Source organism: Muntiacus reevesi, chromosome 5 (assembly GCF_963930625.1).
Source record: "Muntiacus reevesi chromosome 5, mMunRee1.1, whole genome shotgun sequence".
NCBI lineage: Eukaryota > Metazoa > Chordata > Mammalia > Artiodactyla > Cervidae > Muntiacus > Muntiacus reevesi.
The window spans coordinates 2,814,525-2,842,028 of NC_089253.1; the positions used below are offsets into that span (position 1 = coordinate 2,814,525).

Genomic DNA, 27,504 nt, shown 5'->3' on the forward strand with positions numbered 1-27,504 from the left:
AGTCAACACTCACAGCAGTTGGGGGATGGCTGGACCAGCCTGATAAAGGGAATCTGGGCAGGGTACCAACAGTATCCACTGTAATCCACCCAGTCCTCAAAGATTTCCACGGGCAAGTCTCAGACAACTGCAGCAGCACCTGTTACATCAGAGCTGCTGATGGTGGAAACAGGGCTGATTTTTAAGTTATTTTCTTTTCTCTGTTCACTCTTCTGAATACGCTACTGAGCAGGGAATGGAGCCCAAGTCCAGTCCATAGGCATAACAATTAAATGGACTCAGACCGTCCTTTAAAATAACAAAGCACTGACCATACACAGTGGAGAAGACTGTGGCGCTAACTCTGGACAGCTATTGGCCCTGAAAGTGCCTGTCACTGGGGAGGCTGACCAGTCCCCTTTCAGGCGTAGCTGCTACCTGTCTAAAGTGGTAGGGGTTGGGGGAGCAGGCTGGTGCCTTAGGCATGGTATTAATCGATTAAGTCTTCATTTGAGATGGTGCTCATACTTGTTTTTATTTTTGATTTTCTAACAATGAAAATGTCATTTTTTACTTCAGATTTTTCACTCTGTACAGAATAAGCCTAGATATGATTTGTGTCCCTCAATTTATACAGTTAAATTCATGTTCTATCACATTGTCAACATTACAAGAGCTGTTTTCATTGGGATGTCTTCAGGACATGCTGAGAGGCAGGCAGGTTATGTTATTCTGCTGCTCTCCTCTCCGCAGCTTACATCTATGCTCAGTACCTTGAAATGATCTGGGGCTACAGAAAGTGTGAGTGAGTAAGTGACGGAGCAGGCTGTGTACTGGAAATGGAGGAAATGGCCCTCTTATTTAGGAACGTCACTGCTACAGAAAGTAGCCTTCCATGGTTGTGTGGCCGCACTTTTTGGTCCAGGGACTTTTTTGCTTTTGCTTAAAACATATATATGAACAAGAAAATAACTTCCTCCCCCTCATTAATGTTATTGAGGTTCAGAAAAATCTTACCGTGAGAATGTCGTAACTCCCTGCTGTAAACTGCTTTCTGGAAGAGACCATGCCAGTTTTCGGGTCAATGAAGAACCTCCCGTCATCATTCCCATCCACGATACTGTAGGAGATCTCAGCATTGGGTCCCTCATCTCTGTCGAATGCAAAAGCCCTGTAGATGGGCTCTCCCCGCTTCTTCCGGTCACGTTCTGGCAGCTTGATCTGGTAGACCTTCTCTGGGAACTGAGGCTTATTGTCATTTTCATCCAGAACCTGAACGACCACCCAGATGGTCGACTGTTTCGGGGAGAAGCCACCATCTGTCACGGTCACCTGAGTTTTGAAAGAGAAAGAGTTTTACAATCAGAAAAGAGAAAAAAACTTCTCACCGCTCCTCCCCTTGCCACCCCATGAAAGGTTTGTTCTGGGCAGGAGGGCATCTCAGCCTCTCTTTTTCTTGTAGTTCATGTCAAATACATAATGCTTCATCATTCACGCATAAGAGCAAGGAAGACCCTCAATCTGGTAATGGAAATCACTGATAAAAAGGTAGGAAGGAAGGAGAGGTAGAAGAAATATGCTTGACTTTACAAAAGGTACCAGGTTACAGAGACACAGCAGACCTAAAATGTGCCCTTCTCTGCTGAAATTTGCTCCGTGGTGTCCGATTTTTTGCGACCCCACAGACTGTAGCCTGCCGGACTCCTCTGTCTGTGGAACTTTCCAGGCAAGAATGTTGGAGCAGTTTGCCATTTCCTTCTACAGTGCCCTTCTCATCAGACACTAAAAGCACAATAACCATCATTATGTGTTAACCTGTGGGTGCTCCGTCTAACCCTTGGGCAAGGCTATCACTATACAAATTCTTTCAGTTCTCATGCTCTTTTCTTTCTTTTCTATCTTCATGCAAAATTTGTGATGTTTTTTACATTGTCACTGAACAAAAGGAAAACTCTGATTATAACTTACAATTTTGATGGCTGCTCGTAAGTACATTTGACAGTTACAATATGGTTTTAACAATCATAAAATATTTTTCCTTCCTCTCTGGGAAGTGGAAAAGAATGGCCACCCTTTTCCATAACTCTGAGATGCTATTCTTATGCATGTCTGTGGAAATGGAGAGAGGAGAGAGAACAGGAACTTGTAGATAAAGAATTTACATGGCAGATGTAAACTGTCTTTGAGTCTTAGAGTAAATAATCTTCTTGGTCACAATGATGACAGTTATTATCTTATTAATACCTAACATGTGGATGGTGACATATAAAGCACTCTTCTATCTTTCCTCAGTAAGTGGAGCAGGTTTATTTATTCCCATTTTACAGATGAGAAAACAGAGGCTTGAGGTCCCATCACTACTAAGTCTGAACTCAGGTACTGAACTTCTGGCAACACTTGCTATTGTGTTTAACCACAAAACCTGGAGGAACCTCTATTCAATCTTTCAACCACTATCTTGATTGAATGAACTTTAACTATAAGATAGTCTTTTATTTCAAAATACGTAATTGGAGGCGGGAAGGAACATAAAGATGCACTTGGCATCAACAGGAGAAAAACAGCAGTAAGTTACAGCCCCTCATCATCCAGTTTGTCGCTTCATTAAGCAACCTGATGGGAAAAATGAAGAGAACAGAGGCCCAAAATGTGGGAAAACAAACTAATGGCTTTTTGTAAAATGGGACCCCAATCTAGTCTAGTTTCTCTTACAAGCTGCTTTAGATGATGGCTTTAATTGACTTCAGGTAAATTTTCACAGGAGTTCTTGTTTTCTTTGAAAAATCAAGCAAGTTTGCTTCCAAGGTCATTTTCCCAATTGGCTTGTTACATTTTAGAAAAGACACACCGTTACGGCAACGATGTGCCAAGGCTGGCATTTGACTGGGTTGATTTCTGGACAGGACAAGTTCTGAAGAGGCAGTTCTGCTGCTGCTGCTGAACTAAACTGTTACACTCCCAAGTGAGCTGTGTTGACCAAAACACACTGATTTCTTGGCACTCAAATCCTCCACCTCTTTGCTGCTTAAACGACCCCTTTCCAAACCCAGATAACTCCCACTGTCTTCCCTGGGCCCAGAATCACCTCCTCACTGCTTGTCAACACATGGAGCTCCAAGTGGAGCTCTGGGGCTACTTCAGGGTCAGCAGGCTGGCATGGAACGGACAGGCCCTCCTGGGGCCACTCACCTGAGGATCCTGCCGCTATGAAGGTGCCCCTTCTGAAGTTCGCCCAGTTTACAAACCCAAGTCCTCGAGGTGTCTGCTTACAGGCGGGAAGGGCGGCAGCCACACAGGCGCATGAACAGCCTCCAGGCTCCCCTGCATCGCCTCTCCCTGGGTACCAGTCCCCCTGCGCCCCCAGTCACATGGGCATCCTTCCGGTCTTCCAGCATACTCACTTCCATCTCAGGGCATGTGCCTATGCCATCCTCTGCCCCTCCCTTCACTGACCTTGCCTACTCATCCTTTGGATCTGCCATTTCTTCACGGATGCCCCCTGACTACACAGATCAAGTACCCTCCCCGGCCCCTGACTACTCTATCTCCCTCCTGAACTATACACTCTTGAAATACCTTATACTCCTCTTTTGCAGCACTTACTGTCATGGAAATTAATTAAGCACATGATTCTCCACCAAGCTGATAAGTTGGTTAAGGGCAAAATCTGAACAATCTGCCTGTTGTGTTCAGTTCTCTTGTGCCTGGGCGTCCATGCTGGGTCCCTGCTCTGTCTAACTATTCACATGCAAGCCAACTTGGAAGTCAGGAGGCAATTCTCATGTGCACCATTCACACCTGTCTCCTACCCTGGGACAGGCCTCATCTGTGTCTTGCTTGGAGACCCTCAGTGGCCTTCTGGTCCCCCTGCCTTCAGCTTTCACCTCTGTCGTAAAGCATTATTTCTTCCTCAAAAGAAATAATTTCTTCCTTCCATCTGACCACATCACTGACCTGCCCAGCATTCTTCAGGGATTCTTGAGGCTGAGGATCTGGCCTGCCGTGATGATCACTGCACTCTACCTGCTCCACTCCACCCTCCATGCTCAGCTACACAGCGAGCCTGGGGTGGTGCTGAGTACGCCGGGCTCCTACTCCTCCGTTCCTCTGCACATCTGGTGGCTTCCACGGAAGCCTTTCTCTTGAGAATACATTTGACTCATTGTGGAAGCTTCTATTCAAGCACCGTTTTTTTCTGCAAAGCAATTCCTGCCCCCTGCAGACAGCTCTACATGCCCTCACCATGTTCCCACTCCACTGGGTGTACCGTCCCAGGACATTAATTATCATCTTGCAGTTTTAAGTATCTATTGCCTTGTTGGTCTGTGCTCAATCTTTCCAGATTGTGAGCAAGCTGAGGTCAGAGACCGTCTCATTCATTGTTCTGTTCTGACACCCTGTACAGCTCTAAGTGCCAAATAAATGTTGCTAAATGAAACTAGGAAGTGATCCACTCCCAACTCTGCCCTATGACAACGAATGGAGGGAACATGCAGACAGTGAGGGGTCTGCTTCTTCATCTGCAGGAAATGAAGAGACTGGTAACATAAGATCTCCCAAGTGCTCTATGATTCTCTGAATGGAGTCAGGTAGAGGAAGACAGAATTTTCTTTATTTTGTTCTGTTTTGGCTGGCACCATATGACTTGTGGGATCTAAATTCCCCGCATTGGAAGTGTGGAGTCAACCCCTGCACCACCAGGTAGACACAGTTTTAACCATACACTGGGGTTCATTATATTACTTATATTGCTGCAAAGCCCATGATTACTTATAACAATTTATAGCTACTTTCAAAACCGTGCTGATCACTGTGGACACTTGTCTACAATTTACTCCAATGATCTTTTTGTGTGTTGGCTCCCCCAGGACAGTGTGAGCTACTTGAAGACAAGAACCCTGTCTTCTTTGTCTCTTTCCTGGGACTTAGTATATGACTAATAAATGTTTGCTGAACCGAACTACATCCCCTATAACCTCAAAGTCTTAATGTCCGTTATCATTTCTCTTAGACCCACTCATGTCTCCAGTCCCGTTGGTATCTGGAATATTGAGAGTGAAAGTGAAGTCGGTCAGTCGTGTCCAACTCTTTGCGGCTCCATGGACTATAGCCTATGAGGTCCTTCCATTCATGGAATTTTCCAGGCAACAGTACTGGACTGGAGTACCATTTCCTTCTGCAGGGAATCTTCCCAACCCAGGGATCGAACCCAGGTCTCCTGCATTGCGAGCAGACACTTTTACCATCTGAGCCACAAGGGAAGCAATCGCTGACAATTCCATCAGATCCTCAAACATCACACTTCACACTGCCCTAGACCTCAGTCCATCACGTGGAATTAGCCTGCATGGAAGAAGGGCAACACTGGAGACTGAGCCCCACTGAGATAAACCCTCATCACCTCCTCTGCATTGTTTTCCATAAATGATGTGTAAGGAATTAGCCGTTGTTTAGAAATGATCCACGTGTCCTCTCGCTCTGCCACCCTACCCCAGATTTTCTACCCTCACAGTCGATCAGTAATCAGTGGTTCAGCAATCAATCACAACCCTGAGAGTTTAATGCCTGTCTTTATTTGCAGCTCGCAAAAGGAACCAGAAATAATGTAGTACCACTGAAGGAAAGCACAGCTTGTTTCAACTTTCTATGCTACCCTTGTGATCTGTGAAGACCCGGCAGGGCCAGCAGGCAGGCAGCACAGCCCTGTGCATGAAGACAACAGGGCACAGAGGAGCCTGGTGCTACGTTTCTCCATGAAAGAGGCGAGCGCTTCATGGGGTCCACAGTGGGCGGACACCGCGGATTCCAGACTTATGGCCCCCTAGGGAAGGCCATCCTTCTACTGTCTTTCTAAAGCATATTTTCATTTATATATTTGGCCACGCTGGGTCTTAGTCGTGGCATGTGGATCTGGGTCTTCGCTGTGGCAGGTGAACTCTTAGTTACGGCACATGGGATCTAGTTCCCTCACCGGGGGTCAAACCCAGGCCCCTCCGTGGGAGCACAGAGTCTTAGCCACTGGACTGCAGGAAAGTCCCAGAAGTCCATGCTTCTCAATCATTTAAATTGCATGATGTATTCACTTTTGTTTTCTCTTTCCACGTAGCAGAAAGTGAGTTAAGTATGTAAGCCGACTGAGAGCTGAGACATTGTCTTGTCTCCTGTCTTGTCCCAGGGGTTATAAGAGTATCTTAGAATATATTCAACCTTTCTAAGATGAAGAGTTTAATTCTGTCATACTCTTCAACCCTTGATTTATCAAAAATGACTACTTCCAGGCCACTAACCACTGAACTGCCAGGGAATTCCCCTATATTTATAATTGTGAACCTTTCTTCAGAGACTGATTATCTTTCCTGCTCCACTTGACATTTGCCTTGGACGCTTTATTTTCATATGATATATTATATATACTTCACATGTCAGCTTGTTTATTGCATGTCTGCCTCTTTAAGAATATATGCTCCAGGAACCTCCCTGGGGGTCCAGTGGCTATGACTCTGCGTTCCTAATGAAAGGGGCCTGGGTTCCATCCCTGGTCAGGACACTAGGTCCAACATTCTGCAATTAAGACCCGGTGCAGCCAAATAAATAATAAATGAATTTTTTTAATAATATGAACTGTAATATATATGGAATTTCGAAAGATGGTAACGATAACCCTATATGCAAAACAGAAAAAGAGACACAGAAGTACAGAACAGACTTTTGAACTCTGTGGGAGAAGGTGAGGGTGGGATGTTTCAAAAGAACAGCATGTATATTATCTATGGTGAAACAGATCACTAGCCCAGGTGAGATGTATGAGACGAGTACTCGGGCCTGGTGCACTGGGAGGACCCAGAGGAGTCAGGTGGAGGGGGAGGTGGGAGGGGGGATTGGGATGGGGAATACGTGTAACTCTATGACTTATTCGTGTCAATGTATGACAAAACCCACTGAAATGTTGTGAAGTAATTGGCCTCCAACTAATAAAATAAAATTAAAAAAAAAAATAATATGAACTGTACAATGCATGAATTTTCATCTTTTTTTGCTCATAGATATATCCTGAGCATCTACAACGGTGGATGTGATAGGCATTTAATAAATACCTATTAAATTAATTAACAAAGTATTCATCCAGTGCCTTCTAGGTACAAAAGTCTTTTTTAAGCCAAATTGGGAAATCAACCAACCAACAAGCATGGATTCCTATTAAATTCACCCCTTCCCCATGCCCCAGATCTTTCCTGGTATTCCTGACCTCTGGTCATCTGGCCTTATTCAGATATTTTCAATAAGAATTAATGCCTTATGAAGCAGTCCATGTGCTGTTTGATAGGTTCAGTCTTCCCAAAGTTCTTCTTCTTACTGAACCTGGATATATCCATCTATCCTTAACCTAGACAGACTGTAGCTTCCTACAGACTGCCTTTGTTTTGCTCTTTGTAACTATACAGAAAGGCTCAAATTCCTCCTCCACACTGTGCCAGTTATCTACTGCTGAGTAACCCCAAACTAGGCGGCTTAAGATAACCAGAATTCTTTTATTAACTCTCCTCCTTCTAGGGCTTGAACGGAGCACGTCTTCCTTGGAGTCTCTCATGCAGTTGAAGTCATCGGTCACTTGACTTGTGGTCACTGGTGACGTCTGTTGGCCGATGGCAGTCACTGGCTGGGACCTCAGCTGGGGCTGAGGTCAACGGAGGTCAACAGGCCCAGGATCCACAAGTGGCCGCTTCGCGTGGCCTGGGCTTCCTCACAGCGTGGTGGCTGGGTTCTATGAGCAAGAGGCCTGGAGGACAGTAAGTGGCAGTTTCTCCAGGCTCAAACCCAGAAACTGGCATAGCATCACTTAATCCATGTTCTGCTGGGCAGCAGTCCCACAGTACAGATTCAAGCAGACAGGTCAAAAATCCCACCTCTAAATAAGGGAGGGTTAAGTAATGTGTGGAGGGGCATTTAAAAAAAAATATTCATTTAGCTGGCTGCATCAGGTCTTACATGGGATCCTCACTTCGGGACAGAGGCTCCAGAGAGGGGGCACTCACAGCATGTGGGGTCTTAGCTCCCTGCGTTCAGTCCCTCAGTCCTGTCTGACTCTTGTGACCCCATGGACTGTAGCCCACCAGGCTCCTCTCTGCATGGGATTATTGTGGCAAGAATACTGGAGCGGGTTGCCATTTCCTCCCCCAGGGGATCTTCCCAACGCAGGGACTGAACCCACATCTCCTGTGGTTCCTGCATTGGCAGGCGGATTCTTTACCGCTGAACCACCTGGGAAGGTCAGTTCAAGTCCCCTGCATGGCAAGGCAGATTCTCAACGACTGCAGTACTAGGGAAGGTCGAAGGTCCCATGGTGGGGGCGAGGGGGCGTGTTTTAAAACTACCATACTGATAAAATTCTTAGGGATGTTTGAGACTCCTCACCCCAGATTGAAAAAAATTCAAATTCATATAATCATCTCTCAGGTCATTCGTTATGTGTAATGAATTTCTATTAATCATACTGCTTGCCTTTGTCAGGATATTTTCTTATATATCAGCTTCATGCTTACTATATGATAGCCAAGACAAAACAGGACAAAAAAGCGCATCAAACTTACTCAGATCTGCGCAGACTGCTGTAGTCTTAGAGACAATCTCAAGTCTGTTTATTCAGCTCGTGATTCTACTCATGCTAAGTGGCAGTCCTGTCACACAGCTCTGAGACATGATTGAATTAAACCATTTAAGTCTTTTTCTTAAGAGAAGCAATAAGTGTGTGGTTTCCTTATGAAGGCCAAAGTGCTGGATTTTACATTCCTTCCTATTCAACTTCATCTTGCTGAAGGTTTTAGCTCCATATTTTAGGCTGCTTGGATAGTCATAATGATGACAAAGAGCAGGTATCAAAAGGTTACTGTGCTCGGAGGGACACTCTGAGAGGCATAGTCTATGCTCCTTTAATTGTTCCTTTTGTTGTTAAAACAATCTCATGAGGACTTTCCTAGTGGTCCATCGGATGAGAATCAGCATGCCAATATGAGAGATATGAGTTCGATCCCTGGTCCTAGAAGACTCCAAATGCCATGGAGCGACTAAGACCATATGCCACAAATACCAAGCCTGCTGCAGGTACTGAAGCCCGTGTGCCTAGACCCTGTGCTTCACAATAAGAAAAGTCACCGTAATGAGCCCATGAGCGCAATGAAGAGTAGCCCCCACTCACTACAGCTAGAAAAAGCCCTGTAGCAACGAAGACCTAGCACAACCAAAAAGAAATAAATAAGTCAGTTACTCAATTCAGTCGCTCAGTTGTGTCTGACTCTTTGCATCCCCATGGACTGCAGCACGCCAGGCTTCCCTGTCCATCACCAATTCCCAGAGCTTATTCAAACTCATGTCCATTGAGTTGGTGATGCCATCCAACCATCTCATCCTCTGTCATCCCCTTCTTCTCCTGCCTTCAGTCTTTCCCTGCATCAGGGTCTTTTCCAATGAGTCAGTTCTTCACATCAGGTGGCCAAAGTATTGGAGTTTCAACTTCAGCATTAGTCCTTCCAATGAATATTCAGGACTGATTTCATTTAGGATTGACTGCTTGGATCTCCTTGCAGTCCAAGGGATTCTCAAGAGTCTTCTCCAACACCACAGTTCAAAACCATCAATTCTTCGGCGCTCAGCTTTCTTTATCCTCCAACTCACATCCGTACATGACTACTGGAAAAACCATAGCTTTGACTAGACAGACATTTTTTGCCAAAGTAATGTCTCTGCTTTTTAATATGTTGTCTAGGTTGGTCATAGCTTTTCTTCCAAGGAACAAGCGTCTTTTAATTTCATGACTGCAGGCGCCATCTGCAGTGATTTTGGAACCCAAGAAAATAAAGTCTCTCACTATTTCCACTGTTTCCCCATCTATTTGCCATAAAGTGATGGGACCAGATGCCATGATCTTAGTTTTCTGAATGTTGAGTTTTAAGCCAATTTTTTCACTCTCTTCTTTCACTCTCATCAAGAGGCTCTTTAGTTCTTTTTTGCTTTCTGCTACAAGAGTGGTGTCATCTGCATATCTGAGCTTATTGATATTTCTCCCAGCAATCTTGATTCTAGCTTGTGCTTTATCCAGCCCAGCTTTTCACATAATATACTCTGCATATAAGTTAAATAAGCAGGGTGACAATATACAGCCTTGACGTACTCCTTTCCTGATTTGGAACCAGTCTGTTGTTTCATGTCCAATTCTAACTGTTGGCATACAGTTTTCTCAAGAGGTAGGTCAGGTGGTCTGGTATTCCCATCTCTTAAAGAATTTTCCACAGTTAATTGTGATCCATACAGTCAAATTATTTGGTATAGTCAATAAAGCAGAAGTAGATGTTTTTCTGGAACTCTCTTGCCTTTTTTATGATCCAACAGATGTTGGCAATTTGATCTCTGGTTCCTCTGCCTTTTCTAAATCCAGCTTGAACATCTGGTAGTTCATGGTTCAGGTATTGTTGAATCCTAGCTTGGAGAATTTTGAGCATTATTTTACTAGTGTGTGAGATGAGTGCAATTGTGTGGTAGTTTGAGCATTCTTTGGCATTGCCTTTCTTTGGAATTGGAATGAAAACTGACCTTTTCCAGTCTTGTGGCCACTGCTGAGATTTCCAAATTTTCTGGCATATTGAGTGTAGCACTTTCACAGCATCATCTTTTAGGAATTGAAATAGCTCAAGTGGAATTCCATCACCTCCACTAGCTTTATTTGTAGTGATGCTTCCTAAGGCCCACTTGACTTCACATTCCAGGATGACTGGCTATAGGTGAGTGATCACCATTATGGTTATCTGGGTCGTGATCTTTTTCGTATAGTTCTTCTGTATTCTTGCCACCTCTTCTTACTATCTTCTGCTTCTGTTAGGCCCATACCACTTCTGTCCTTTATTGTGCCCATCTTTCCATGAAATCTTCCTTTGGTATTTCTAATTTTCTTTAAGAGATCTCTAGTTTTCCCCATTCTATTATTTTCCTCTATTTCTTTGCAATGATCATTGAGCAAGGCTTTCTTATCTCTCCTTGCTGTCTTTGGAACTCTGCATTCAAATGGGTATATTTTTCCTTTTCTCCTTTTCCCTTTAACTTCTCTTCTTTTCTCAGCTATTCCTAAGGCCTCATCAGACAACCATTTTGCCTATTTGCATTTCTTTTTCTTGGGGATGGTCTTGATCACTGCCTCTTGTACAATGTCATGAACCTCCATTCATAGTTCTTCAGGCACTCTGTCTATCAGATCTAATCCCTTGAATCTATTTGTCACCTCCACTGGAGAAGGGAATGGCAAACCACTTTAGTGTTCTTGCCTTGAGAACCCCATGAACAGCATGAAAAGGCAAATAAATAAAGGAATGAATAAATAAATAAATTATTTTAAAAGTTAGGGTCTATTTATTAAAAAAAAAACTCATGACACAGGTACTACTATTATACCTATTTGATAGATAAAACAGCTCAATTTATGACCTTGTCCAAGGTTACATTGCTCATAGTGGCAAGGCTTCATTTTAATCCTGGTTGTTTGGTTTAAACCAGGGATAAGCGCACGGTGGCCAAATCCGGCCACTTGTTTTTATTGGAATGCAGCCATGCCCATCCACACCATCTAAGAACGTATTATTTACAAACATTTTCCTGCTTTAAATGTATAGTTGAGTACTTGAAGTAGAGATTATACGGGCCACAGAGCCTAAAGTATTTATTATTTGGTCCTTTACAGGAAAAGTTTGACAATCTCTGTTGTCAACCTTATGTTCTGCTGCCACTTTGGTTCATGGAAATCACTGACTGCATGTTTGTTTTGCTCAGTCCTTGGCGTGATCATTTACACTGTCACTATCTTTCACAGGAACCCTGGCGACGCTGCCATTTCTATGCTACAGCTGGAGACAGCAAGACTCAGAAGTGATATAAGTTTTGCAAGGCCACTCAGTCAGTAAGTTTCGGGACTTGGGTTTGCACCCAAGTCAGCTTGGCTTCCCAGTTCCTGCTCTTTTGCTACACTACACAGCCTGTGCAGAAGCATCTGTTAACCATCTGTTTAAAATTCCCTCCCCAAGTGTGGCTTTGGATCAGCATCAAGCTTGTAGCTGTGCTTCTAGAATCAAGTTTTCCCCCTTTAATAATTGGGGCCATCCTCATCTCCAGCCTTGTGGCACCTTTCCTGTCATCCTCAATTGCTAAAAGACTGCCACCAGACCATGGGCTATGGCTGGAACTTGTTTCAGCTCTCTAAGGCTTATTTAGTGGCGATCCAGCTTCTCCTCCTATTTCGCTATGTGTCTACACCTTCAGCTCCCCTCTCACAGAGTTCGCCAGGCCCTTCTCCCTGGTAAAGGCGATGGGAGGAAGGAGGGTGAAGCTGAGTGTTCCCGTCTCTGTTCTCTCCTACTCATCAGGCACTTAGTGCATATTCTGTGCACACACTCTTCTAAATCTTTAATAAATATTAACTCATTTATCCTTACATCTGGCTTCCCAGGTGGCTCATGTGGTAAAGAATGTGCCTGCCAATGCAAGAGATGCAGGTTCAATCAATCCCTGAGTCAGGAAGATCCTCTGGAGGAGGAAGTGGCAACCCTCCAATATTCTTGCCTGGAGAATTCCATGGATGGTGGAGCCTGATGGGCTATAGTTCATGCTTGCATGCCCAGTCACTTCAGTCATGTCTGATTCTTTGCTCCCCTATGGACTGTAACCCTCTAGGTTCCTCTGTCCATAGGATTCTCCAGGCAAGAATACTGGAGTGGGTTGCTATTTCCTCCTCTAGTTGATCTTCCTGACCCAGGGATCAAACCTATGTCGCCTGCATTGTAGGCAGATTCTTTATCCACTGAGCTACCTGTGGGAAGCTTGGGCTACATTCATGGGGTCACAAAGAGTCAGACACGATTGAGCACGTGCACGCATATGCGCGCGCACACACACACACACACCCCCTTACATAAGTCCCAGGGGCAGGTGGGATACCCATCCCCACACTGAAGATTAGGAAAAGGCTTAGCGCGGTGAAGTAAGGTGGACTCAGCCTGCACCCGGGCCTGTGCTCCTCACTCTCTGTCCTATGCTGCCTCTCACCTAAATGCTTGCTCCAACTCCTTTCTGCGAACGCGGTTGGCATAAGCTCTCTCACAGGCCTTGGCACCAAAGTTCAGCCTTGAGCAAAGCTGGCAAGCTTATGGCATGAGGATTCTGCTTCTCCACTCTGGCAGTCGCACCCTGAGGCCACTGTGGGCATCAACAGGTCACTCTTCACACCACCTGTGGGGCCTCACACAGCCGGGATACAGCTGTTCAGAGTGCCATCCCATCAACCCATCTGCCTCTGTCCTGCTGAACACACCCCAGTCCCCACACCTCGGCATCCTGCCTTGGCTGCCGCACACCTCTTGCCCGTCTGGCAATAGCCTTTCTTCTTCCCAAGTACTCATGCCCTTTTCCTGAGTCTCCTGATTGCTCTGAGCTGTTTCAGCACCTGACACTCTTCTAAAGTGGAAGACAAAGCTTGAAAGAAATTTACTTTTCCCTCCCCCTATTTCATCATCTAAAGTCTCAGGCCTGGCTAATAGATTCTATGCAAGGAAGAAATCTAAAGACAAAGCTCTTTAAACTAAGGCAGTTTCCAACCACATGTGGCAAGTCAGTGTCAGATGTACTGCAATATGGGTCCTCCTAACTTTTTGTTAGATGCATGTGACCTCTAGCTGAATCTAAGAGCTAGTCACCTTGAACCTTGGGTTAGCCTTGCCCTTTACCCAAAGGAATCATACACATGTTATCATCTTCTTTGTGCACTATAAAAGGAAAAAGGTTAGGAAGCCTTGCAGTAAATTACAAATACTAATAATGTCACTCTTCTCTTGGATCTGATTATATTCCAACACAATATGTCTAGAGGTCCCTGGATTCAAAAGACATGTGCTCCATGGGTAAGATACTAGATGCTGTTGACAATAAATTCTAGTGAGGATGCCTATCTGTTCTCACTGTTTCACTCCAGGGCCTGTTGTGGGTGGCACAATTTTCACCACTTACATGTGCTGGGTATCTGTATTCATGGTCACCACACAGGTAGACAAACAGATGAAGGGACCCATTGCAGAGTATTTTCTTATCCCTGTCATGTTCTTTTACGGACTTCAGAACCTCAGGCTGAGAGACTGACTTTCCTCATGTCTATTATATTCAGGAATGCATAGTCACTAGACATTAAGAGAACTCAAGAGTCCTTGGAGTTTAGACACCATTCTGGTTCCATCTGCTCACTTTACAGATGAGGAAACAGATGTAGACTGATGTGTTTCTTAACCCAACATCATATTACTGGCAATAACCTCAATCTTTCTAAGAGATTAGTTCCATGACTCCAAGCTGCCCTTTGAGCTTCAAATGAAGCATGCACTCACAAATTCTCAGATACAGATATCTGCATGATTTCAGTATGGCAGAGGCTTTAATTTAGGTATTTTTCAAAATGCTAGACTCTTAAAAAAAAAGAAGTGTGTGTAGAGTAGACATCATGTTTATTTTTCATGTTTACTTATTATCTTCAAAACATTCCATAACCATTAAATCCTTAATCCTTCCAAGACAGCAGAGAGGTTGAAAACCAGTTTCTCTTTTCCTCACAAGGGGAGCAACCTTCTCAAGAATACTCAGGGGCTGATATGAAGGCAAAGGCTGGAATTCAGGCCTGTCTGCCTATCCGTTCAGACTACTGCACTGCTGAGAAGACAAGTGCTCCCCACCATTTCTAGAAAGGAACTAGGAGCAAACAGTAAATTAAAGGATAGGTCTCAAAGGAGGAGCAATCTGAAGATAAACTTTCTGGAACCCTCACAGTCACACATATTTTCCATGGAGGAAAAGAAATAGTTAAAAAAAAAAAATGCCCTAAACCATCTGTCCTTGGATTTACTACATGCAATTTCTCTTATCTGACCTTTAACTTTGCATTATGGCTTTAATAAGCCAAGCGGGGATGGGAAAGTGTTCTGGTCCCTTCCCACCCTGTCTTCCCCATGGCATGTTGCAGGACCTATTCTCAGGCATTTCAGGAGATACATACTCAGTAGTTTGCATACATTTACAGAGTGGTTTATTTTATACAGAAAAGTCTCTATCTGAAATTTTTAAAAAGGAAGGAATGAGGAATAAAAGGAAAGAAAGGAAGGGAGGAAGAGATGAAATGAAGGAGAAGGAGTGGAGGAAGAAAACATTAACGTATGGTGTGAGGGAGGGAAGGAAAGAGGGGAAGGAAGGAAATAGCAAGGTCAGGTAGGTAGGTAACCTTTCAGAAGAGGTGAATCTGGAAGGAACAAGCAGAATTCTTTTCTGAAGAGAATGGGGGTGTGGTACCTTCCATGGGCTTCCCTCATAGCTCAGTTGGTAAAGAATCCACCTGCAATGCAGGAGACCCCGGTTCAATTCCTGGGTCAGGAAGATCTGATGAAGAAGGGATAGGCTACCCACTCCAGTATTTTTGGGCTTGTGGGTCAGCTGGTAAAGAATATGCCTGCAATGCAGGAGACCCCAGTTCAATTCCTGGGTCAGGAAGATCTGATGAAAAAGGGATAGGTTACTCACTCCAGTATTTTTGGGCTTGTGGGTCAGCTAGTAAAGAATCCACCTGCAATGCAGGAAACCCAGGTTCGATCCCTGGGCTGGGAAGATCCGCTGGAGAAGGGAATGGCTACCACTCCAGTATTCTGGTCTAGAGAATTCCATGGACAGTGTAGTCCATGGGGTCACAAAGAGTCAGACACGACTGAGCAACTTTCACTTTCACTTTATCTTCCATACAGAGAAAGCCATTGACAAAGTCACGGAAACAAGAAAGTCCATTTACTTGGATAAAGAAGATGTGCTATACATACATGATGGAATATTACTTAGTCATAAAAAAATTAAATGTTGCCATTTGCAACATGACCCTAGGGATTATCATACTAAGTGAAGTAAATAAGAGAAATACAAATACCATATGATATCAATTATATGTGGAATTTTTTAAAAAAGGATACAAATTAATTTATTTACAAAACAAACTTGCAGACATAGAAAATAAATTTATGGTTACCACAGGGGAAAAGGAGGGGCAGAAGCGATAAATTATGAGTATGAGTTAAACAGACACACATTACTGTATATACAATAGATAAGCAACAAGGATTTACTGTATAGCATGGAAACTATGTCTAATACTTTGTAACAACCTAAAATGGAAAAGAATCTGAAAAATATATATATATATACACACACACACATAGCTACACTGCTTTGCTGTACGCCTGAAACTAACACAATATTGTAAATCAACTAAATCTCAATTAAAAAACATCATTCCCTAAATGTTGGGACTGCCAACCTTTGGGCAAAATCTGATGACTTGGCTCTGAACTGCCCTTCAGAAAGTTTGTTTTTTCTAAAGAGTTGTTTTTCAAATGGCACAAACCAGCGGGGCTCCGTGACCCACAGAACCATGGGACGTAGGCTCTCAGGTCACCGAATCGCAGTCCTTACTTTTGCGCTGTTTCTCTCTGCCCAAAGACACCCGTCATCAGGGACCCCAGGACAGTCGGCTCCCAGCCCACCCAGAGAGCACAGCGTGCTGACCCCCATGAGCCTGAGAGCCACTTCGGGACCGGTGCAATGCTACCGCAGGGCTGGTGCTCAGGAAATGCTTGTTGGCTGAATGCACATTCGAAGCTCGTGTCTCAGGACAAGAAGGCATTTTTTCCTCACCATGGTGAGGCCCAGCAAAAGCTAAATGGCAGCTTTTTTTAGGAAGATCCTTGACCAATTCACTTTGGCAGTGGCTGCTAATATTACAGCTTTGTCCAAATCTCTTCTTTGCACTTCAGGAAATAAAGGATTTCTCAGCCTGACATTCCTTAGAGCTTTTTTTTTTTTTTCTCTCTGCAGAGAGGTATACATCAGCTACTAATCTCATCACATTTCCATTTCCTGCCAGGCTCATCTGCTCATCATTTTCTATTCATAAAACTTGCTTGATTCTAATCTTCCCTATCAGCAGGAACTAAACACCTCCTCAAAGTTTCTTTCCAGTGATGGTGATTACCACACATGTGCTAACTACCCCTTTCAAACAGATGGGTCCAATCTGCAGTGCTCACATGCGGGCCATTAAGAAAGTTCTGCCAGGAACCAAGAGGTGACATCATATTAGCCCCAGGACTAAATCCCTCTGCACCACTTCACAATCTCCCTGACATCAAGGCCTTAGTCAGTCAATTCATGATTCCACACTCCCCACTCTGAAACAGAATCCACGAGGTATGAATTACAATGGGAAGTGTGTATTAGTAGCCTCCCCTCTCTTTCACAGCACCGGACATCACACTTTATATTATTTTTATCCTGGCAGACTCCCTTGCCTTAGCGCCACTGGTGATGCGATTTGAATGAAAGCTCTCTAACACTCTCCAGGCACAAGATTTTGGGACTTTCTTTCTATGGTAAAGATTTAATGCAAAAATAAGGACCCTGTTCTAATTATCAGCGCAAGAAATATACCTTTTCTCCTCCTGGCAATTCAACCTAGGTTTGCAGGGCAACTTAGCAGGTCATTTAACACCTTGTCTACCTAAAAGTAGATCCCATTGACTGCAGCCTACCAGGCTCCTCCGACCATGGCATTTTCCAGGCAAAAGCACTGGAGTGGGTTGCCATTTCCTTCTCCAGGGGATCTTCCCACCCAGGGATCGATCCCAGGTGTCCCGCATTGCAGGCAGACGCTTCACCCTCTGAGCCACCAGGGAAGCCCACCTAAAAGTATATGAATTTTAAATTTATCAACTTAAAAAAAAGAGGGGGGCCCATGTGTATGGGCACATATGGGCTAAGAGAGGAATCATGGACTGGTGGGGACCAGAGATATGCTTTTATTTGGCCGATACAGACTATTGAAAGTTTTATGTCTACATCAAAAACTAGAGATATCACACAAAAATTCAAATACCCAGTCTCTCCTGAAAAAAATCACAATAACTGGCCCACCCTTCTCTACAGTTCTTAACTGCCATCACGTCAGGTGTCATTCATCATACATACTGTGTAGACACTTTTCTTGGAGTAGAGAAACATTTCTCACTATCTACATTCCTGTCAAAAGTGGTTATAAAATATAGATGATGGAGACTCCATATTCAAAAACAAAAGTGTAAGACAGCATATCTTTTGGTAAGTGAAGGACATTTCTACATGCAAACACTCAGTCTGCTCCATACTTCACTCACTGAACATACCCAAGTGGACTCTCAAGACATTCAGGTTGGCAATCCTTGGTTTAAGGTGTTGGTAAAAATCTCTCCGTAATGATAGGATATTTAATTTCATGTGTGGTGGAGAGAAAAATGTAACTCCTGGTAGAGGCTGTTCAGAGCGAATAAAAATGCATCTTCATCATCATTCCTTCTCCAGGTACTGTGATTGCAGATATTATAGTTTTAGAAGTATTAAAAGTTTGCAGAAGACATCTTTGGCCATGCCATCATTTAAACAAGAAACACGAGTCGTCTTGTTTTTCTTGCTTTCCCCCCACATCTCATCAGTCATTAATTAGGGACCCTACAGCTGTGAAACACCATGTTTTTCCTCCAAATGGGCACAGCCCTGCTCCTGGAGGCTCAGCTTGGTAACAAAGAGTACAGACCAGATTCAGTGCCCGGAGACCACCTTGGCCAGGAGGCCTTGGGCAGCGTACAGCGTGTCTGACCCCAGTGACAGCTCTGACAAGGTCTGCCTCTGAAAGGTCCGTGGTGGCTCTCAGTTCTTTCTCCTTGTTTCTCGGGGTTCAGCTCTCATTATCTCCTGCCAAAACTACCACACCTGTCACCAAACTGCCTCCTCTCAGCCCATTCTTTAGAAGGCCAGTGCACGCTAAGTTGCTTCAGCCGTGTCTGACTCTATGCGGCCTCATGGACTGCAGCCACCAGGCTCCTCTGTCCAAGGGATTCTCCACTCAAGAACATTGGAGTGGATTGCCATTTTCTTCTCCAGGGGATCTTCCTGACCCAGGGATCGAACCCACAGCTCTTATGTCTCCCGCATTGGCAGGCACGTTCTTCACCACTAGGGCTACCTGGGAAGCCCTGAGTTTTTAGAAGAGCAGAAAATCTTCTAAAATGAAGTTCAGATCAGTCCACTGCTGAAAGGTCTTTAAGTCCCTCTGTTAGGACAGATTTCCATAAAATGTGCCATGGAGAACCCCAGTCCTGCAGGGTGGAGAGGGTCTAGGATCCTAGAAGTTTGAATTCTAAACATCTTTCTTGGAGCTTCACAATACGGCTCAGAAGAAATCTAAGCAAAGAAGCTACTGTTTAAACCAGTATTTCCCAAGCTTATTTGAAAACAGAATGCTTTTGTTGAGAGATGCTTATTACTGTCCTTCAGATTTGACATTTTAAGGGATATACTTTGATAAGTGCTGAATTACAGGATCAAGTCCATACTCTTCAGTATTAAATTACAAGATTCTTTAGTACTGATGCAGCCTATCTACTGGGCTCTTCTCAGCTTCTGGTTTTCACCCACTCTCTACCTAAAGTTTTAACCACACAATCAGACCACATTTCAGCAAATATATACAGTGTTTACAACGTGAAGGGTTTTAGACATGGGGTAAACATGGGGTAGACAGTGATGAGCAGGATGGCCTCCCTTCCCTGCAGGGACTCCCCGTCGACCTGTTCTTCTAACGCGGACTGTGTACTTCAACTTGCTCACAGTTTTACTGGGGTTCCCTCTGAATAGAATCCCCTTTAATTTCCTGTTCTTGCAGTTCTTACAAAATCCTCTGAGGCCCCATGCAAATGTCTGTTCTTTTATGATTTCTTCTCAAGAGATCATGTTCAGGTAGGATTACTTCCTTCCATGATTCACTTGACTTGATTTCATATACTAATACATTACTGATCACATATCTGATTATTACGTGTCTGTCCTCTTTTATACCCTTGCATTAAACTAGCTTTGTAAGTTCCCTGAAGATAAAGGCAATCAATCACTACATGGGTAGCATCCTGTATGATGTCTGGTACATAATAAAGGTTACACTAACATCAATTACTTTTGGTTTTCATAAGAGGCACAGGAAAAAGCCACAGCATTGGGGAAGAAATTATCCCACTTTTTTCTGCTTCTAATGGATGTTATTTTTATTTTGAATCATAACAGAGATCTTAGATTGCTAATAAATTAGGATAAATTAGGGAGATATCCTGTGGATTAGAAACAAACATTATTCATTATCCCATTAACACAGCTATTAAGAACCCTGTGTTCTCTTGAATTCATTACAGAACAGGTAGGGTTTGTTCTTTATACATGATAAAATAAAAATCCCTGGGGAAACATGTCTTAGAATATAGCTACTAAAAGAGAAAAATGGTTCATCTTAGATACTTAAAGCATCTTAATTACTTTCACAAGACAAAAGGGAGTATATGCAAGTTTTAAATAAAGATCAATTCAGTAGACTTAAATAGATTCACAAAGTTAAATTCAAAGGTGAATATAATGATCAATATGCAATATTTAGGGCTTCCCAGGTGGCGCTAGTGATAAAAAATTCACTTGCCAATGCAGGAGATGAACTCGGGTTCGATCCCTGGTTTGGGAAGGTCCCCTGGAGTAGGCTCCAGGCAACCTGCTCCAGTGTTTTTCCCCAGAAAATTCCATGGACAGAGGAAACTGGTGGGCTATAGTCCATGGGGCTGTGAAGAGTCATATAGGGCTGAGTACACGAGCACATGATATAATATTTAGGAAGTACTTATCATGTATCAGTATTTAGCAAATTTATTAGATGTATACTTGCATTCACCCAGCTTTAGCCTCCCAGGAGAATGTAAGACACATATACTCAGTCCCAGGTTTAAACTATGTCCCAGCTTCTGGGAGCCTTCAGAGTCTATGCTCATTTCTATCAAGCCACCTAAAAGCCTGCATTAAAACTGTGAGCTCCTTGAGGGCAGGAAATGTGTCTTTCATTTTTCCATTTTCAGTACCTAGAGCAGAACGAAAGCAACGTACAGAAAAGTAAACTGCCAAAAGTTATGAAGCACAAGCTGGAATCAAGATTGCCGGGAGAAATATCAATAAGCTCAGACATGCAGATGACACCACCCTTACGGCAGAAAGTGAAGAGGAACTAAAGAGCCTCTTGATGAAAGTGAAAGAAGGGGGTGGAAAAGCTGGATTAAAACTCAATTCAGAAAAACTAAGATCATGGCATCCAGTCTTATCACTTCATGGCAAATAGATGGGGAAACAATGGAAACAGTAAGAGACTTTAATTTTGGGGGCTCCAAAATCACTGCAGATGGTGACTGCAGCCATGAAATTAAAAGACACTTGCTCCTTGGAAGAAACGCTATGACCAACCTGGACAGCATAGTAAAAAGCAGAGACATTACTTGGCCAATAAAGGTCCATCTAGTCAAAGCTATGGTTTTTCCAGTGGTCATGTATGGATGTGAGAGTTGGACTATAAAGAAAGCTGAGTGCCGAAGAATTGATGCTTTTGAACTGTGGTGTTGGAGAAGACTCTTGAGAGTCCCTGGACTGCAAGGATATCCAACCAGTCAATCCTAAAGGAAATCAGTCCAGAATATTCATTAGAAGGACTGATGCTGAAGCTGAAACTCCAGTACTTTGGCCACCTGATGAGAAGAACTGACTTGCTGGAAAAGACCCAGATGCTGGGAAAGACTGAAGTCAGGAGGAGAATTGGACAACAGAGGATGAGATGGTTGGATGGTATCACCGACTTGATGGACATGAATTTGAGCAAGCTCTGGGAGTCGGTGAAAGACAGGGAAATATGGCACGTTTCAGTCCATGGGGTTGCTAAGAGTCGGACACGACTGAGTGACTGAACTGAACTGACTGAAAGTTATGAAAATTCAGCCATGAAAAATATTAGCAAAAAATAATTCCACACTGTATCAAGAAAATGAAGCCAATCACAAATAAAAAAAATATAAAATCTATCCATATAGTCAAAGCTATGTTGTTGTTTTTTTTTTTTCAGTAGTCATGTATGGATGTGAGAGTTGGACCATAAAAAAGGCTGAGAAATCCAATAATTCAAGAAAGTGAATTTTTTTTAATAAATTTTTTTAAAAAAAATGTCTGAAACTTCCACATTGTTGCTAGTCAACACTACCTACTGAAATTCCATTTAAAGCTTACTTCTTTACTTTTCACATTTTCCAACAGTGGAGGCCAAGGGCTAACTAAATAAAAACATTCTCATCATTAGTGCCCCAGGCAGCCCTTACCACCAGACCTCAGCAGTGAAGAACAGCGGCTGGTGAACTTTCTGCCCATGTCAAAAGCAAAATAGATTAAACGTGTTAAATCACTGAAGATAAATAAGTCACACTGCCCCAGGAGGCAATTAAAAATGTATAACTCAGTTCTGCATCCAATAACTTTAGAAATAGCCTTTTTCCCTAGCCAAAACTATTGCAAAGGTATTTGAAACAAAAGACTTCCAAGATGTACTAGGTCTCTGTAATACGGTAGTTTTCACAGATGACACTTTATAATCTTGAATTTTATTCTCAGAGTGAGCTTATGATGATCAGATATAGCTCCCCACAGCATGCCACATTCACACAGGCCACCGTCTGCTTTTAACAGCTACACCCTTCCCACTTTACTTTGTGACCCAAGGCATGACATTGCAGGGAAGTTGTCCTTTCTCGATTTCTATCTCAGACTTTCTTCTTAGAAGATCATGACCGCAAATACCTACAAGTGAAAACTTTTCAGATCCCTAGTGGGCAGCACTGGAGAAAAGTGAGTAATGAATAATGAATGCCTCTTTGCAAGAACTCTACTTAGCGGGGAGCTGAAACTATTTTTACTTTATGGCAAAAGCACTCAGAGAAATAGTCCCAAACCACGTTCCAAAATGTGTGAGAGGCAGCAGAGATTGCCAAGCATTGGGTGAGATTTAACACCACAGTGCACACTCAGGGAAGATTGAGTTGTTTCGCTCCAATTGTCCTGAAAAATCTTATTCTGGACATAAATATGGAACTTTGTAAAGGAGCATCTATCTTTTCTTTCTGGCTTTGTTGCTTTGTTAAAGAAGTGTTTCAGGAATCCCAATACTTGCCCAAGGTAAGAAGAAAGAATTCACTAAAACATATGGAGAATGTTCTAGGAAGTCTGATAGCTTGACAGTGAGAAGAACTGGCTTACGAAGCTCCCAGATGGATTAGACTTTTACTAGAATAAAAAACTAAGCAGAAGCAGACACAGAGGGACAGGAAGACGGACTGGGAGTTTAGGGTTGATAGACGCAAACTATTACGTTTAGAACAAATAAACAACAGGGCCGTGCTGTATAGCATAGGGAACTATATTCAATATCCTTGGAAAAATCAAAATGAAACAGAAAATAAAGAAGAATGTATATAACTTCACTGTACAGCAGAAATTAACACAACTCTGTAAATCAATTATCCTTTAATTTAAAGAAAAAGCTCAGCAGAGAGCTTATGATAAAACTGACTCTTGAATAGACTTAAAAACAGTGGGAATATCTATTGACCATTAAATATTATCAGTTTCTGGGACTTCCTTTGTGGTCCAGTGGCTAAGGCTCCACACTCCCAGTGCATGTGACCCAGGTTCCTCTAGTGGGATCCCACATGCCCAACTACAGATCCTGTGTCACCACTAAGACCTGGCCCAGCCAAAAAAGATAAACAGATGAGTAAATAAATAGAATATATTTTTTAAGTTATCAGTTTCCATGCTTTAACGAATAGGCCCACTGTGTGCTCAGTCATGTCCAACTCTTTGCGACTGCATGGACTGTAGCCCGCCTGGCTCCTCTGTCCATTGCCATAATATATAGGCTCACAGCCTTTCCTGAAAACCTCCAGAAAGCATTCAAAGAGAAAGACCACACAAGGCATCAGGACATTGTGTTGGCAGCAGCTGAAGGCTACCTGAAGCCAATGAATGAGGAAGGCAGTGAATGATGTATGTCTGTTTGCCTGGTTCCGGGCCTTTTGGTTTTCAAATCTGACGGTCAGGGCCCACGATACACCACTGCAGCCCAGGGCAGGCTGAGCGGGAGATGGCCTGTACACTCACAAAGATGCTCCCGTCACATGTTTTGGGTCTCTGAGTCAGATCAGGTCTCAGGGCTCCTCAGTGCTTTTGAGTTTGGTGTGTCTGTTGTCAGGGTGATTTATTATTGAAAACTACAGGGTGACAGGGACCCCTCATATTCTAGGTCCCGAAGCCACTGTAATAACTATGCTGAGGCCACCTCAGTCATGCCACCCCGTTGGAGCACTTTCACATCTGTGACCTCATTTGTTTCCCCAATGAAATGACCAGGGAAGTGGGTCAAGCCATATTAATCCCATTTGACAGCAGATAGAAGACCCAGCACAGCATGGTGTGAAATCCAGGCCGATCCTATGACACCCTCACTGACTCACAGGATACCAGTTCAAGTTCACATACACTCCTAGGGAAAATCAGCTGAAAGTTGGGAAGTATCATACTTTTGACTTCCCAGGTGGCTCAGTGGTAAACAGTGCAGAAGATGCAAGAGATGTGGATACAATCCCTGGGTCAGGAAAACCCCTTGGAGAAGGAAATGGCAGCCCACTCCAGTATTCTTGCCTGGGAAATTCCATGAACAGAGGAGCCTGGTGGGCTACAGTCCATGGGGTCACAAAGACTTGGACACGACTGAGCACATACACATCCATCCATCCATCCATCATTTCTTTACATACAAAAGTGTACTGCTTATATTAGAATACTTTGTATCCACTATTATCAATCTGAAATACATATCGTGTGTTCGATTATTGGGGACCTGTGATGAGAAAGCACTGTTTGGGATGCAGACTATGAAGATGAATAAGAACACAGTCTCTGCCTTACATGAACTTACCATCTGGAAGAGACAACAGGTACATTTACAAATAAAGAAGGGCTGATGGAAGAGAGGAAAGCTCTGTATGTGGGCTGCACGTGGAACAGTTCATCTGAAACCTCCGAGTGGCATCATCAATGCAATGGCGCCTGGGGTATTTCTAGGGAATGCAGAGTTTCAAAGGAATGCCCTTTACTTCTGGAAAATCAGATTCCCAGGAAAGAAATCTATATTATGGATGTCTTTTTCTAAGGCTAGTATGGAATTCTTCCTCATAAAAGGAGATGCTTTTAAGTATATCTGGAGTGATACAGTTGTGTTGTTTTGGAGAGCTGCCCAGAGGCTTCCTCACAGTCCTGCTTGTCCTTAAGAGTTGTACTTCTCATGAAATGCTACAGAAGAAAAGATCATAGCCTGACGTATCCCTTTTGAATGGGTTTATAGGCTATCACAATAATTTACCACTGACTCTCAGCTCCTGCGCAAGGAGATAAGAAGTCCACCTGTTTCATAGCCTTCTCGGAACCAAGAGCTTCTGGACAACCCGACATCACAGGCAGCAGGGCCAGAGAATGAGGTTTCTCAGCATCTTTTACACAACTGAGCAAATCTGAGCAGTGCGTGGCTTCTGGACTCCTGTTCCAGGGGTTATGTCAGTAATATAGTTTTTAACTTAAAGCAGTTTATTCTTCCCAAATTTCAGTAACTAATTCCACTGAGTTAAACAAATAAAAAGTTAAAATAGCAAATATCTGAATTTTTATGTTTATATTTCATTGAAATATACTGAGAATTCTGACTGCTCATGCTTAGTAACTCTATTGGAAAATTAAACTAAGGTAAATTCTTATCTAACGGCTGGGTCATCAATTTTAGTTATTTACATGACTTTATCACATGTTCCTTTATGAATAAACAACTTTCATACACACACACACGCATGCACACACATATGCACAGTGACGCAGACACACATAACTCTTTAACTCTGGTTTAGGAAGATGCTCTGGGTGAGGTCCTTAACCTGCCTTTGGATGCTGCAGGCAGGGATTAGGATCAAATTACTTGCATCTGACATCACCACATCATAATAGAACAAAATGCTCTTTGCTCTTCTTTAGATTATAAGTATTGTGGCTACCCAGAGAGAAGCCCTGTTCATAATGAAAGGACCCCAGATGAATGGAAATCAGAGACTGAAATCAAGGCTGGTATATCCTCTTTGTTACAGAGTGTAATCAGGAGACCAGGCAGATTACTTGAAATTCCAATTTCTTCCCCCTCTGCTGACAGTACACTTCATCTTGTGCTTTTCCAAACATTTTGAATGGTGACTGAGAATTCTGTGAGGTATTACTGCTTCAGTCTTCCGAAAGCTGCAATTAGATATTCTCTAAGTAGATGTCACCTTGCCACCTTTTTCAAAAGGTATAAGAGAAAAAAATTAGCCATCAGAGGAAAAGAATTCATAGTTAAGTCTCTTTCTTCTCCCTTAACCACATTCTGTTGTATCTTTATGGCAACAAAGGTCTGTAATCAGTCTGGTTCCAGCTTTCTAAAGGCATCAGTGAGATGAGCAGGGGGTGGAGTGGGAGGATCATATTGCCTTCTGTACGTATGAAATGAGGAAAAAAAAAAAAAAAAGACCACCTTGCAAGTGAGTGAAATTGCATCTGAGTAACAGATTTCTTAAATAAATGGATCAGATTCTGACTGAATAGCTCAAACACCAGGAATCATTCCTCTTCAACAGGGTATAGGTGTTGCTCTGTGTATGACGTTCTTCCCAAAGACAAATTTTTTATAATCTCAGTAGCTACATGAGGCCCGGGGACTTTCTGGAACTTTTGGTTGGACAATGCTAATAGCCTCTGGCAGCAGGGAGTCAGAGAAGGCATAAGTATAGTCTTAAAATGAATTTGTTCTTGTAGCAATCTCATGTGGGTCTGCCCAAACACTTAAAGGGAAATTGGCATGATTTATTCCCTATCACTTAACAATTCTGCCTCCACATGCCATTCTTCTTCTCCATTTCACTCTCTTGCAGTGTAATCAGGTTCCACTGACTCAATAGGAATCGTTTTCATGGTTATCTGAACACAGGCTGGTGGCCTGTGGGTGAGGAATTACAGCTGCATGTCTGGGCCTGGGGAGTATCCTGCAAGGCTAGGGTCATAAAAGGCATCATCGTGTTCATTTCACAGAGCTGGGGGGCTGGAGGCACCACAGCTCAGGGGCTCTACTGGGGCTTCCCAAACAGCAGATCCAGATGGAGATGCAAAATGCCTGAGTCGGCACAAACCAGTCAGCTGCCAATTGTGAGACTTCTCCACGACCTGGAAGAACCACTCAGTTCCCAAGCAGGGCACTGCGCAGAAACTCCAGGAGGATCGCGCGGTGCCTTCAAAGAGCCATCTCGATGACAGTGGAGAGCAGGAGAAAATCACTGCTTCTGGATCACAGAGGTTTGTGCTTGATTCCAGTATGTTCACTGCTTCTGAGCTTAACAACCTTTGGGAAACTATTTAAAACTTTTTATTTAAAAAAAAAAAAAAAAGATTTTATTTATTTATTTATTTTTGGCT

The 27,504-nt window shown here is 43.2% G+C and overlaps 1 protein-coding gene across 2 annotated transcripts in view; it reads right to left on the reverse strand.

Moving 5' to 3' along the window:
• The window catches only part of FAT3 (FAT atypical cadherin 3), a 624,278-nt gene that overhangs the window by 161,955 nt on the left and 434,819 nt on the right, over window positions 1-27,504 (reverse strand). For both annotated transcript variants that reach the window (XM_065936477.1, XM_065936476.1), the window contains exon 4: window positions 997-1,311. In XM_065936477.1, coding sequence (XP_065792549.1) covers window positions 997-1,311 — 315 coding nt within the window. The remainder of the gene's footprint in view (window positions 1-996; window positions 1,312-27,504) is intronic.